This window comes from Oryx dammah, unplaced genomic scaffold (assembly GCF_014754425.2).
Source record: "Oryx dammah isolate SB20612 unplaced genomic scaffold, SCBI_Odam_1.1 HiC_scaffold_9, whole genome shotgun sequence".
Taxonomy (NCBI): domain Eukaryota; kingdom Metazoa; phylum Chordata; class Mammalia; order Artiodactyla; family Bovidae; genus Oryx; species Oryx dammah.
The window spans coordinates 16,618,539-16,632,260 of record NW_024070193.1 but is presented as its reverse complement, the minus strand read 5'-3'; the positions used below and the strand labels follow the sequence as shown (position 1 = coordinate 16,632,260).

The 13,722-nt window shown below is 38.6% G+C and overlaps 1 protein-coding gene across 1 annotated transcript in view; it reads left to right on the top strand.

Annotated features, from left to right (window-relative positions):
- DNAH12 (dynein axonemal heavy chain 12) overlaps nucleotides 1-13,722 on the top strand; it is a 168,404-nt gene that overhangs the window by 151,249 nt on the left and 3,433 nt on the right. The window contains exons 66-72 of the mRNA XM_040246424.1: nucleotides 1,948-2,085; nucleotides 3,416-3,649; nucleotides 3,930-4,118; nucleotides 6,192-6,295; nucleotides 7,981-8,185; nucleotides 12,532-12,669; nucleotides 13,117-13,208. Of these exons, the coding sequence (XP_040102358.1) occupies nucleotides 1,948-2,085; nucleotides 3,416-3,649; nucleotides 3,930-4,118; nucleotides 6,192-6,295; nucleotides 7,981-8,185; nucleotides 12,532-12,669; nucleotides 13,117-13,208 (1,100 nt within the window). The remainder of the gene's footprint in view (nucleotides 1-1,947; nucleotides 2,086-3,415; nucleotides 3,650-3,929; nucleotides 4,119-6,191; nucleotides 6,296-7,980; nucleotides 8,186-12,531; nucleotides 12,670-13,116; nucleotides 13,209-13,722) is intronic.

Genomic DNA, 13,722 nt, shown 5'->3' with positions numbered 1-13,722 from the left:
GCTTATGCTTCATCTAGCCTGGCATTTCGCAAGATGTACTCTGCAAGTAAGTTAAATAAGCAGGGTGACAATATACAGCCTTGATGTACTCCTTTCCCAATTTGGAACCAGTCTGTTGTTCCATGTCCAGTTCTAACTGTTGCTTCTTGACCTGCAGACAGATTTCTCAGGAGGCACATAAGGTGGTCTGGTGTTCTCATCTCTTTAAGAATTTTCTACATTTTGTTGTGACCCACGCAATCACAGGCTTTGATGTAGTCAATAAAGCAGAGGTGGATTTTTCTGGAACTCTCTTGCTCAGCCGCCTTTTATTTATCTTCTTCAACGTATCTGTTTGTAAAACAGTTTTGCACATGGTATTGAGGAGAGTAGCAGTTCCAATAAATAGCACTCCTCTTCTCTACCCAAATTCTTACCAGTTAAGAAACAGGAAAAAAGAATAAATATATGGGAACCAAATTATAACCTTAATTACTGATATAGACTAGGTTGGAAGATTTGGCTTATATCTGTGAACAAATGAACTTAATATTACAGAACCCAGAATGAAGCAGATTTATCTACCCAGAGGAACAGAGCAAAACTTCCTTCCTATCGGGAAGCTCACATCTAAGAAAGAAAAGGGAGAAGCTGAGCAAATCTTATTTGCTTCACTTTTCCCAAATTTACCCATTAGATAGGTACTCCTCTCTCTACCAGTGAGTTTAAGAACTTAGAAAATGCAGAAGTGTTACATTAATTGATGTTTCCCTACATGGAAGGAAGCATCAGTACTAAGAGAAAACCATCCTCTCCCTTTACACACAATGCATACTATGATATTTATTATATTTGTCTATTTGAACTGGAAAAAGACTGATATTGCAGATAAAGGGTCGAATTCTTTGGAAGCCAGCTCGTTTCTTTCTGCTTGATGTTGCTTTCTGTGTGACCCCAGTTCTGAGCAATAATTTTGTTTGTAACTCTGGGACAAAGGGAGGATATTTGTGGTTTTAGCTGGAAAGAGGACTTAGTAGAGTGGAGAAGGTGGTATGGTGATCCTCCTACCCATCTTATGATTGCTTCTTTATGTCTTCAGTTGTGGAAAATCTTTTCTGCTATTCCTCAGGTTGTTCTCATAGATAGCTGCTCTGTAAGCAGTGGTAACTTTGGTGCGTCAAGGAAGGAGATGAGTTCAGGGTCTTCGTATTCTACCATCTTGGCATGTCTCTCCAGCACTATTGCATTTTAATAATGTATAATGTTATTGCAGTTTGTCTAGCTTTGGAGGATTTTGTTAAGTCATAAGATTTTTGTTTGTTTGTTTTAATATAAAGTGCCTACTGTTAACACTCTGGCTTCTTCCCCTCAGACTGTTCCTTGAAGGCACAATTACTCATTCTTTTCAGTGCCACAGTCCTGATCAGATTCTGTGTGATCCTTGCCCACCTGGCTAATTTTCCTGCCAGATTACAAGCCCCTGGTAATTTGAGGCCTTGTTCATTCTTTCCTCTGTCCCCTCTGGTGAAGGGCTCCAAGCAGACGCTCTGTTGCTTTTGGTAGCCTTGTACCCAGACAGCTGTGGTGAGATCCATAGTCGGTTCTTAAAACATGGAGTCTGTTTAAGCAGGGTTTGTATCTGTGGCTGATGTAGGGGGTGCTGAAGCAGTGTGGGAGCCATTTGCTCTGTGGACACAGCAGTGAGATCTGCTTAGGCCTCTATCCACAGCCTTCCAAACTGTCAGTGTACAAGCAGACTAAGGGCAATGCATACGTGTTTGTACAAGATGTAGAAGTCGTGAGATTAATATTTTTTATAGTGAGCATTGTTCTAGATAGTCTTTCTAAATAAAAGTTTGTAGAGATATATGATCATAGAATCTCACAATGAAAGGTCATCAGTCCCCCTCATTTTAATGATGGAAATCTGATCAGAATTTTCTCTGGTTGCATATTTTTGTCTTAAAGGCTTGGGAAAAGTTGCTGTTTGGAGTTTGCTTTTTTCATGCCCTTGTGCAGGAGCGAAAGAAATTTGGTCCTCTTGGGTGGAATATTCCATATGGATTTAATGAATCCGATTTACGCATCAGTATTCGACAACTACAGGTAAAATTAGAAAGACTAATATTGATGGAGATTACTGTGTACCAGGGCCTAGGCAATTCCCTTTGCTTAGAATAACTTATTCACTTCTCCCAACAACACGAATAGTTGGCTGGATGGCAGTAATAATTATAATTTTGGCTTACAAAGAATGTTTTTCCATCTGAGTTTTTCTGCCGCAAATAATGGGAACCCTGATTCAAACTGGCTTAATCCATAGTGAAACTTTTTATCTCACGTGAAAAAGAGTTGCAGAGGAAAGACAGATTCTGGAGTGGGTTTTTCAACAAAAGTGTTGCTATCAAAGACCCTAGTTCGTTCTTTTGGCAGTACCCTCCTCAGCTTTGGCTTTGTATAGGTCCTCACTATACTCTCCTCTTAGCTTCTTCTCAGTCAAATCTATAATTTACCTCTATCAGTCAATAAAAACAGTAGAAAAGGAATCTATTGAAAGAGTATTGTGTAGGTCACAGAATCACCAAGATGGCTGGACAGCCATGGCATCCAGTGTCATATCTAGAATCATACCATGTCTGGTAGGAGCGTTCCTTCTACCCCTGTTAAATATCAGACACTGCAGCTCTCATAGGTGCCACTGAGACTTTCATCTGCTGCACATTCTCTGATGTCATCAAAAAAGATCTTTTGCTCTCCCTGCTTCTTTGCACACTAAACTCCAGTTCAGTCCAGCATGGCTACATCTGAGATTCCAAGCCCAGGTCACAGGGCTAGGCTTTAGCCATAAGGGGACTGAGAAAGTGAGTGATCAGGTTTTTTCAGTTTCTGTAGACTCGCAGTGAAACAGGAGACCCATGAGATGGTCAGCATCCTCCGACAAACAAACAAAAGAACAAATGTCCACTGTAAGTTCCTGCTCACTCAGACTTTGACTAGGCGCTAGACTGCTCACTAGGCACATTACTTGCATTATCTGCATGAATTCCAATCCTCACAGCAACACCGTATGGTGGGTATTGTCCCTGTTTTGGAGAAAACCAAAGGTAAGAAGTGAATTTACCCATTGAGGTAGGATTTGAACTTAAGTCTGTTCAACTCCAGTACTTTCCCATCATTTCTGTCATGTTTTACCAACCATATCAATCCAACTAGAGAACCACAGGATACTGTATATTCTGCCTCTTTGCTGTGATAAGGGCCTTAACAACATGAGGCTTTAAAACAACCTTGATGATAGTTCTTCCAGCCCGACTTCCATGTGTATAGATTGATCAGTGACTGACTGATTGATTGATAGGTATTTAAAGCCATGTTAAAATGGAAATGAAATGAAATACAATATGTTTTTTCTCATTTCATTTTTTCTTTGTTTCAGCTATTTATCAATGAATATGATACAATTCCGTTTGAAGCGATCTCTTACCTGACTGGAGAGTGTAACTATGGAGGAAGAGTGACAGATGACTGGGACAGACGTCTCCTCTTAACCATGCTGGCTGACTTTTATAACCCACACATAATCGAAAACTCTCATTATAAGTTTTCTCCTAGTGGAAACTATTTTGCCCCTCCCAAAGGCACTTATCATGAATACATTGAATTCATTAAGGTAACTGATATCACTGAAAATAGGGTTAGATTCGAGTGTGATTTTCTTAAAAGCAAATAGTGAAGTAGTCCCCCATAATGTATAGAATTAGACAAGTACTAGGTACAATCAGTTTTCAATACAGTGTTTTTGTTTCTAGCAGTTACTGACAATGGGAAAAGTTTGATCCCTCTGTTTGATGTTTAGTTGATTTTTAACCCTTTTCGGTCTGCACATGTCTACCTTATGAATTAACATACCCAATTAAACTGTAATGCTTGTTGAATTTATTTTCTGGTAGAAACTTCCTTTTACTCAACACCCAGAGATATTTGGATTACATGAAAATGTTGATATCTCCAAAGATCTTCAACAAACGAAAATCCTTTTTGAGTCCTTGCTCCTCACCCAAGGAGGCACCAAACAAACAGGATCCTCAGGAAGCACTGACCAGATTCTACTAGAAATTACCAAAGACATTCTCAACAAGGTAATATTTAGCTCACAGTGTGTGACTTGGAATATAACATAGATCAAAACGGGACTAAAGTGTCAATCTGAAACTTCCAGGTAGCAACATTCTGCCTGAGTGAGACACTTAGCTTCTCTGAACGTTAGTTTCCAAACTGGAAAAGTGGTGAGAATCGCGCCACCTGTGTAAGGGTCCTGTGAGCAGTCAGGGTCTCATTAACTTGAAGCGCTTTGCGTAATGCCTGGCAAATATTACGTTCCTAGTAAGTAGAGTTGTGGAGCTACCGCATATATGGTTTCTTATCATTTCTAAATAAAAACGGGGGACCTACTCTTTTTTTAAACGGGGGAAACTGTCTGAACTTGCTGGTTCGAGAATGGAATGCTGTTCATACCTTCAGAAGTGAGGAGGCACAGGGATAAAAGCAGCACTAAACTGGCAGCTACAGCTTTTCCCCCCACACTGCATTCCAGTGTACTTTGCCCTGGGAGAACGGGATGGTGCTCTCTCTTCTCGCTTTTTTCTGCCTTAAATTGAATAAAGAACTACTAAGAGGACTTTATAGCCCCAAGCAGAGATCTCCACAGCTCCTCTCCAGATGAGCACTATAATTGTCCCCGAATTTCAGCATCAGGCACTCTGACAGAGCACAGCCTGACCCTGCTCTATCTGCCTTCTAAGTCCACGGATGGCGCCTGGTCTCCTCTCCCAGTCGGTGCCCTTGCCTTATACCACCCTTAAGTAGAGCCTACTCAGGCCTAGAAGCTTTAGTCTGGCTATGGCCACTGGAGACAAGTAATGAGCAACATTGCCTGCTGCCCTAGGATGAAAGCAAATTAATGTTCTCCTGCCTCTATCTGTGGACTGCTACTTCTCACCCCCAGACCCTTCTGCTTGTGTGATTTATGTCTTTGGGGAAAGGTTCTTGTCCTCCCAAAATGGTGGCTCTTACAAGACCCCAATAAGAAGTTACCTGGCAATGGTATATGGGACTTAATTGGGGTAGAATGGTGTGCTGACCAACCATTGGTGTCATGCTTTGAATGATGCCGCCGCCTAGTGTGACCTGGAATTCTTTTGCACCACCAAGGGCCATCACCTGGGGATAGTCTGGGTGCTCAACTTTTTAGTTTGGCACGTTCCTCATAGGGAAATTTCTCGTAGGGAAATTCCTCTAAGAGTGCAAATTCCAGTGTCAGGGGGCCTGGTCACAGCCCCAAGTCCTCGTTATCACTTCTTCTCAACCATCTCTGAGATGCCTCATTAAAATCAGATACTCAGTGACTTTCTTTCTCCCTAAGCTCTGGAACCTTGCTACACTCACACATTAATTATTTGGTAGTGGTGTAAACAAAGCTATTTTGAGCCTGTTGATAATTTACTGAAATAAATATAAAATAGTTGTGAAATGATATATCGGTTATATTAATGGAAAATAAAATCCAATTTACAAAAGAAAATTATACAACTTTTTAGAAATAAATATCTTCTACTCAGTGCTATATCCTATAGGAAAGAGCATGGGCCTTAGTGTTAGAGACCTATGGATTTAAACAGACTGCTTCTGAATTGTGTACCTTTAGCCATTTACTTCCAGAGAAGGCAATGGCACCCCACTCCAGTACTTTTGCCTGGAAAATCCCATGGATGGAGGAGCCTGGTAGGCTGCAGTCTATGGGGTCGCTAAGAGTTGGACACAACTGAGTGATTTCCCTTTCACTTTTCACTTTCATGCATTGGAGAAGGAAATGGTAACCCACTCCAGTGTTCTTGCCTGGAGAATCCCAGGGACGGGGGAGCCTGGTGGGCTGCCATCTATGGGGTTGCACAGAGTCAAACACAACTGAAGCGACTTAGCAGCAGCAGCAGGCATTTACTTCACCTCTGTGTACTTAAATGTTTTCATCTGTAAAATGGAGATAATAATGGCCACCTGAAACAGTATGGCAAGGATTACATAATATCTGGAAAGCACTTAGCATAATTCTTTGCACATAGTAAATGCCTAATGTTAACTATTATTGATATTATAGCCAAATGACACTGTTCATTTTGAGAGTAATATGTGATCTTCAAATTTTATTCTCTTAGCTACCAAGTGACTTTGACATTGAATCAGCACTGCTCAAGTATCCTGTGAGATATGAAGAGAGTATGAATACTGTGTTAGTGCAAGAAATGGAAAGATTTAACAAGTAAGGAGCTCTACACCCAGTGATTCAGAAAGCTACCAGCCAAAGTTGATAAAAAGATACACCAGTATTGAATCAAAATTTTAAGAAAAAATTATCAAAACTTTCCATTTCGTTAGAATTTGTCTCCTTTTTCAGAGTTGCATACTGCCCCAGAAGGGAGCATACCTTTTCTAATGTAAAAATGATGATGAAAAAAGAGATCTGGTTAAAAATATTACTGGTTAAAAATACTCATTCATCATAATTTTTCATCCATCTATTGTTCTTCTCCTCAGGAAATAAGGCTGGAATGACAATTATCTAAGCCTATGTGTAGATACATATTTAGTCATTTTTCTGCCCACCTTCTGCCTAAGTCTAATCTAGATTGGTTAGGTACCCTAAAATAGCAAGCAGATTATTTGCTTTGAATTTTTAAATTGAATTTTCTAAAGCTCAGTACTGGCTTAAGGAATGGAGAATTGTTTTGGTTATGAATTTTCTAGTGTTTCCAAGTTTAACTTTCCAGACTTACTGACTTTTTAAAATAAAACATATTAAAACCCTATGATGCCTTAATGAATTTAGTATCTCTTATACAAAGACTGGAGAAGGCAATGGCACCCCACTCCAGTACTCTTGCCTGGAAAATCCCATGGATGGAGGAGCCTGGAAGGCTGTAGTCCATTGGATCGCTGAGGGTCGGACACGACTGAGCAACTTAACTTTCACTTTTTACTTTCATGCATTGGAGAAGGAAATGGCAACCCACTCCAGTGTTCTTGCCTGGAGAATCCCAGGGATGGGGGAGCCTGGTGGGCTGCCGTCTGTGGGGTTGCACAGAGTCGGACATGACTGAAGTGACTTAGCAGCAGCAGCAGCAGCATACAAAGACTTATACATCTAGACTTATACATCTTATATATCTAGACTTGCCTGGTGGCTCAGTTGTAAAGAATCTGCCTGCCAATGTAGGAGACACGGGTTTGACCCCTGGCTCAGGATGACCCCCTGGAGAAGAAAATGGCAACCCACTCCAGTATTCTTCTCTGGCAGATCCCATGGACAGAAGAGCCTGGCAGGCTACAGTCCATGAAATCACAAAGAATCAGGCACGATTGAGCGACTAAACAACAACAACAATACAAAGACCATACGTGTTTGTACATAATAGCATATTGTCTCTCAGTTGCTTAGGCTTATAGCCTAAAACCCTCACTTGAGGTATATTTATGATGATCTTAGAATTTTGGGCCTAAGTGGGAAGCAAAGTACTTATAAGGGTATGAATGAATATACACTTTAGATTTTTATGCAGTGTTACCAAAGTTTGAACCATTGCATTGTCCCTATTATAACTTTTCCCATATTTACATGTCACCTGTAACATTATTTACCTGATATTTTCCCTTAAATCATTCTCTGTTTAAATTAGCCTGGTCTTAAGCAATAATACCCAGAAAGCAATTTTGATGTGTAAGTTATATTATTTTCTATATTTAAAAATCCATATGTAATAATTAAAATGAAAAATGTTCATCCAAGTATCACCTAAAATTACCTTACATTATGAAGTGGGAGGTGACCAAATTTTGGGAAATACTCCCATAAAACCATGAATGATATCTTGCTCTTTCTTCTGGATAGGCTGTATATTGATATTTATTATCATATATATGATGATAACACAATTGCTTTCCTTGCAGCTTAATTAAAACTATACGCAGCACTCTACAGGACCTTGAAAAAGCTATTAGGGGTGTGGTCGTGATGGATTCTGCATTGGAGGCACTGTCTGGCAGTCTGCTTGTTGGAAAGGTTCCAGAAATATGGGCACAACGTTCATACCCAAGTCTTAAACCCCTAGGAAGTTACATCACAGATTTTCTAGCCCGGTTGAACTTTTTACAGGTTAAAAGTTATAAATAATTTATACATACTATTTCATTTTTCTGCTTGACTAAAGAGATACTAGAAATTGCCCGTAGTCACTTGAATGTCTCTGAGTTAGATGAAATGGATAAGTAGTTTCATGGTAATCTAACCGAAGTTTTAGAGTATTGAGAAGTACACATATTTGAAAGTGCTAAGTAGAAAATTAAAATGTTATATTACCCAAACTCAAGTAATAAATGACAGTTATATTTCTGAAGATTCTGTTTGTGGTTTCTGTGACCACAACTTGGTCTTATGATTTTGATGCTGACAGTAAATCACAAAAAGAGCCTGAGGCTTGGATTAATCAATAATTGGCCATTATATAGAAATCAGTGCCTCTTATCTCTTATCTCATAAAGCCAGGGAAAAGGTGAGTGCTTTGAAATCTCTTAAACCCTTCACCCCCCAAAATCACAGGTAAAGGATATGTGGTTGATGCTTACATGGGGATAGTTGGTGGGGAGAGCCCCCAGAATACATTTTTGGAAATTCATATATATGGTCTTTCAGTTCTCAGTTGTCCCTTTATTATATGAAAGCTCTATTAGTTTTACTATAGAAGCTAATAATAAAACAGACATATTTGTGAAGATGAGGATAGAAAGGCTTTCTCATAAACATCCCTTTTTAATTTTTGCCAATCTGATAGTCATATCTTATTGTTTCAAGTTGAGTTTCTTTGATTTTTAGTGAGTCTGTGCTTCTTTTTGTATGTGTACTTGCCATTTGTATTAATATTTTCTCCTGTGAATTGCTATTCATCTCCTTGATCAATTTTTCATTGGACTATTTTTGTTTCCTTTTATAAAAAATTTAAAGGTTACTTTCCATTTACAGTTATTACCAAATGTTGGCTTTATTCTCCATGTTGTACCAATATCCTTGAGCCTGTCTTAGCACCCAATAGTTTGTGCTTCCCAGTCGTCCATCCCTATACTGCTGCCCATCCCCCAACTGGCAACCACTAGTTCTCTATTTTTGTGAGTCTGCTTCTTTTTTTTTTTTTTGCTATATTTACTTAGTTTGTTGTATTTTTTAGATTCCATATATAAGTGATATCATACAGTATTTGTCTTTCTTTGTCTGACTTATTTCATTTAGCATAACATATTTCAAGTCCATCTTTGTTGCTTCAAATGACAAAATTTTATTCTTTTTAATGGCCAAGTAGGATTTCATTGTATGTGTATACCCTGTCTTCTTTATCTATTGATGGACACTTAGGCTGCTTCCACATATTAGCAATTGTAAATAATGCTGCTATGAACATTGAGGTGCATGAATCTTTTCAAATTAGTGGGGTTTTCCCCCAGTATATATCCTAGAGTGGAGTTTCTGGGTCATATGTTAGTTCTCTTTTTTAGTTGAGAAACCTCCATACTGTTTTCCATACTGCCTGCATCAATTTACATTCCCATCAACTGTGTACAAGGGTTCCCTTTTCTTCACATCTTCGCCAACATTTGTTATTTATGTTCATTTTGGTGATAGCCATTCTGACAGGTGCAAGGTGGTATCTCATTGTGGTTTTGAACTTGCATTTCTGTGATGATTAGTGATGTTGAGCATCTTTTCATGTACCTGTTGACCATCTGCATCTGCTGTTCAGAAAAATGTCTGTTCAGTTCTTCTGCCTATGCTTTAATTGGGCTGTTTGTTTGATGTTGAGGTGTATGACCTACTTATATATGTTGGGTACTAATCTCCTATTGGTCGTATCATTTGCAAATATTTTCTCCCGTTCAATAGGCTGTCTTTTCATTTTGTTGATAGTTTCCTTTGCTATGCATAAACTTTTAAGTTTAATTAGGTCCTATTTGTTTATTTTTGCTTTTATTTCTTTTACTTTAGGAGACAGATTCAAAAAAATCTGCTGCGACTTATGTGTAAGCGTGTTCTGCCTGTGTTTTCCTCTAGGAGTTTTATACTGTGTGGTCTTACATATAGGTCTTTAATGCATATTGAGTTTATTTTTTTGTATGGTGTTAGAGAATGTTCTAATCTCATTCTTTTACATGTAGCTGTCCAGTTTTCCCAGTAACAATTATTGAAGACACTGTCTTTTCACCTCCTAATGATTCTTAGAATTAACAAATTAAACAAATGAGTGGTCTGGAGTTTTTTTCCCCCCTTTTCTCATTTCTCTCTCACTGTTCACCCTGCTTATCTTCCTTTCCTCCAGCCTGTGCCTTTTTTTTTTTTTTTTTGAGTACTTTGCACACTGGCTGGCATCTCAGATTAAATCCGGAATCCAACATTTAGTATGTATGTGGCTTTGAAGAAGATACTCATCTTTTTGCACCCTGATTTCCTCGTTGGCAAAATGGGAGGAATAATACCTAACTCACTGAATTATGGACTAAATGAGGTGATGCATGTAAATCACCCAGCTCCTGGCATGCACTAAACAGTAAATGGTAGCTAATTCAGAGATTTTATGGATATGTAAGTAGCTGACCCAGACATTCATGACATTCTTGACTAAATGAAGTGAGCAATGGGATGTTCTATATACTTGCTTTCTGGGTTCTTACAGCTTTCTCTGCATGGTGCTCATTCTGCCTAGCTTGTACCCTTACTGAGCTCCACCTCTGTCTTTACCTCTTCTTGATCTGGCAGCTTGTACAGTTGCAACATCTCCAGCAGTGGTTTGTTCTCTTCTTCCCAGGAAGCAAAGCTGACTCCTTCCCATAGTGTGCTGCTCACTCAGAGACAAAGTTCATTTTATTGATTCATCTGTTCATTCAAATGTGAATTGAGACTCACTTTGTCCAAAGCATCTTGTCGTTAGACAGGGTTGCCAGGTTGCCTTCAGTTTGCCAATAGCCCTCAGATGATACCCTATGTATCTAAGAAAAAGTTAATTCAGTATAGTAAGGGATGTGTCATAAAAGACCGACACGTAAAATGCTCTGGGAATTCAAAAAAGGGAGAGAGTTTTTTTAACATAAGAAAGCAGTTGGTATTTGGATGAGGTAGCATGTGGGCTGGTCTAAAGGATGAATGGTTTTGGACACTGCAAATAAAGGAAGAGGGCTTAGAGACATCTGTAGGATGAAAGACAGTATATCATTTAGGACTGATTATTTAGTAAAATTTTTGATGAAAGCAAAAATTAAATTCATTCCTTCATGTAACTGAAAAATCCAGGGAGTAAAGTGACTCCAGGCAACTTTTGACCTAGGGTGCAAATGCAGTTACCTGATCCTGGTATCTTGCCCTTCATCACTTGGCTTCAGTCTCTGTGGGTTAACTCCACTCAATGTTCTTGTTTGATGGCAGCAGGATAGCAATAGAAGCTCTGGCCTCATATCCACAAAACTGTTTAGAGTGAATCTTTTTCCCCAGAAGTCCCAGCAAGAGTCTGTACATCTCTGGCTTTGATTGGGTTACATGTCCATTCCTGAATCAGTCACTATGACTGGAGTATGATCAGCTTGGCATGAATCACATGCCTACTCCAGAAGGTAGAGCTCCACCACCAGAGTGGTGTTTCAGTTGAAATGTTAGGAGGATTCATCCCATAGAGGAATATAAGAGTCATGCCACTTTAAGATAAACAGAAAAAACAGCAGAAGTTTACCAACTGCAGAGAAGAGTAATGTCATTTGATCAGAATGTCAGATGTTTAAAAGGGAACTTAAAGGGATAGATATATGAATACAATTTGGGACCAGCTTATGAAGTATCTTGAATGGGAGACTTGAGGTATTTTAGGCTTTGCTTTGGTAGGGTAGTAGTAGATCACTGAAGTATTATATGAGATGTTGAGCCATTCAAACCATGCATGGAGAGGTGTACTCTGGCAGCATCATTATAGATGTATTGAGCAGAGAAAGGGAAGAAACAAAAAGAGGTACACATGATTGGGAAAGAAGACCAGTACATCTAAAGTGGGGCCAGAATCGTGGTGTGGAGGCAGGGAGGTTAAGAGAATCAGGGAATTGGAACCAACACATGAGGGCTGTAGCTAGACAATATATAGGATTTCTAAAGATGGCTGCTTTTGAGTGGGATTAAGTAATATAGTAAGCCCTCAAATAATTTATATTGTCTTTTTACAAAAGATTTTAATCTTTCACAACAAATAAAGTTTGTTTTATTTGGGTTAATGTTAAAATTAGTTTGAATTTCCCAAGAAGAGTAACGGGAAGGGATAAAAGGTAGGAGGGCTAATAAAGGTTGTATGTGTGGTATCAGGAAAGAGAGCCCCGTGATGGAAAGTGTGGGCAGCATACACAGAAACCAGAATCAGTAATTGTATGTCAGGTAATTCTTGAGTAAGTAAAAGGAACACAATGTTTGTTTTTCCTTTATAGGACTGGTATAATTCAGGAAAACCTTGTGTGTTTTGGCTCTCAGGCTTCTTTTTCACCCAAGCCTTTTTAACTGGAGCAATGCAGAATTATGCCAGAAAATATACCATCCCTATTGACTTACTGGGATATGAATTTGAGGTACAGTAAACTCCTTAAACTCCAGAGCATATCATTACATCAAAGGCATGTATTTGAGCAAGGAGGACATGAATAATTCATATTTTTATTGCCCATTGCAAATAATTATTCTTCTTTCCATTCTTTGTATTTATGAAGAAAGTATATAGTATTTGCCTTGCTGTCTCATGAGAGAATTTTTATACATCTCAATATTCAATTCAAATAATCCAACACTGCTTTTCTATTTTAGTGGAAATCAATAAGATGTACAGTAAAACCAGATAAAATACTTTAAAAAGAACTGTATTATTTTAAAATTACATTTCACTGAGAAAAAAGTATAGTTTAAAAAGCTATTATATGGACAAGTTTCTCTGAATGTGTTCTGAAAATTTAGGTAATACTTTCTTTATGAGACATTTACCTAGGGAGGAAATCTCTACTAGCATTTGTTTCTGCCTTCAGGTTATTCCTTTTGATACCTCTAAGGAAGCGCCAGAAGATGGTGTTTATATCCACGGATTATATCTTGATGGAGCCCGCTGGGAGAGAACAAGGTCAGTAGTTTCAACTGCAAAGACTCTTTAGTTGTAGCTGAATCATAGGTGAGATAAGCTGTCTGCTGCCCTTCACCCTTGCCATCCTCCACAGCCAAAAGTCTTCTTCTAGAGAATATGACAAGTAATAGATAATATTAGAATTCTTGCCATAAATCATTATTCAGGCTGAAGCAATTAGTAAGTGAGTAATTTTAGGTTCTGAACAATTTTGAGTTAATATTTCAATGGTCTTACCAGTAGAAAAGTTAGTTGAATTTATTTTCCTTCTTCTGTTTTATGAGTTACCTTCTGTTTTGTAATGTGTAGGAGCACCTCACTTTTAAATAGTTTACAGTTATAGTAAAGGTCCCATTTCTACTGGTGAATGGAAAACTTTTTTTTATATTTTTGATGACATAATAAATAAATATTTAGAATAAATACTGAGGGAATACCCTGGCTGTCCAGTGGTTAGAACTTGGTGCTTTCACTGCAGTGGCCCAGGTTCAATCCCTGATTGGGGAACTAAGAT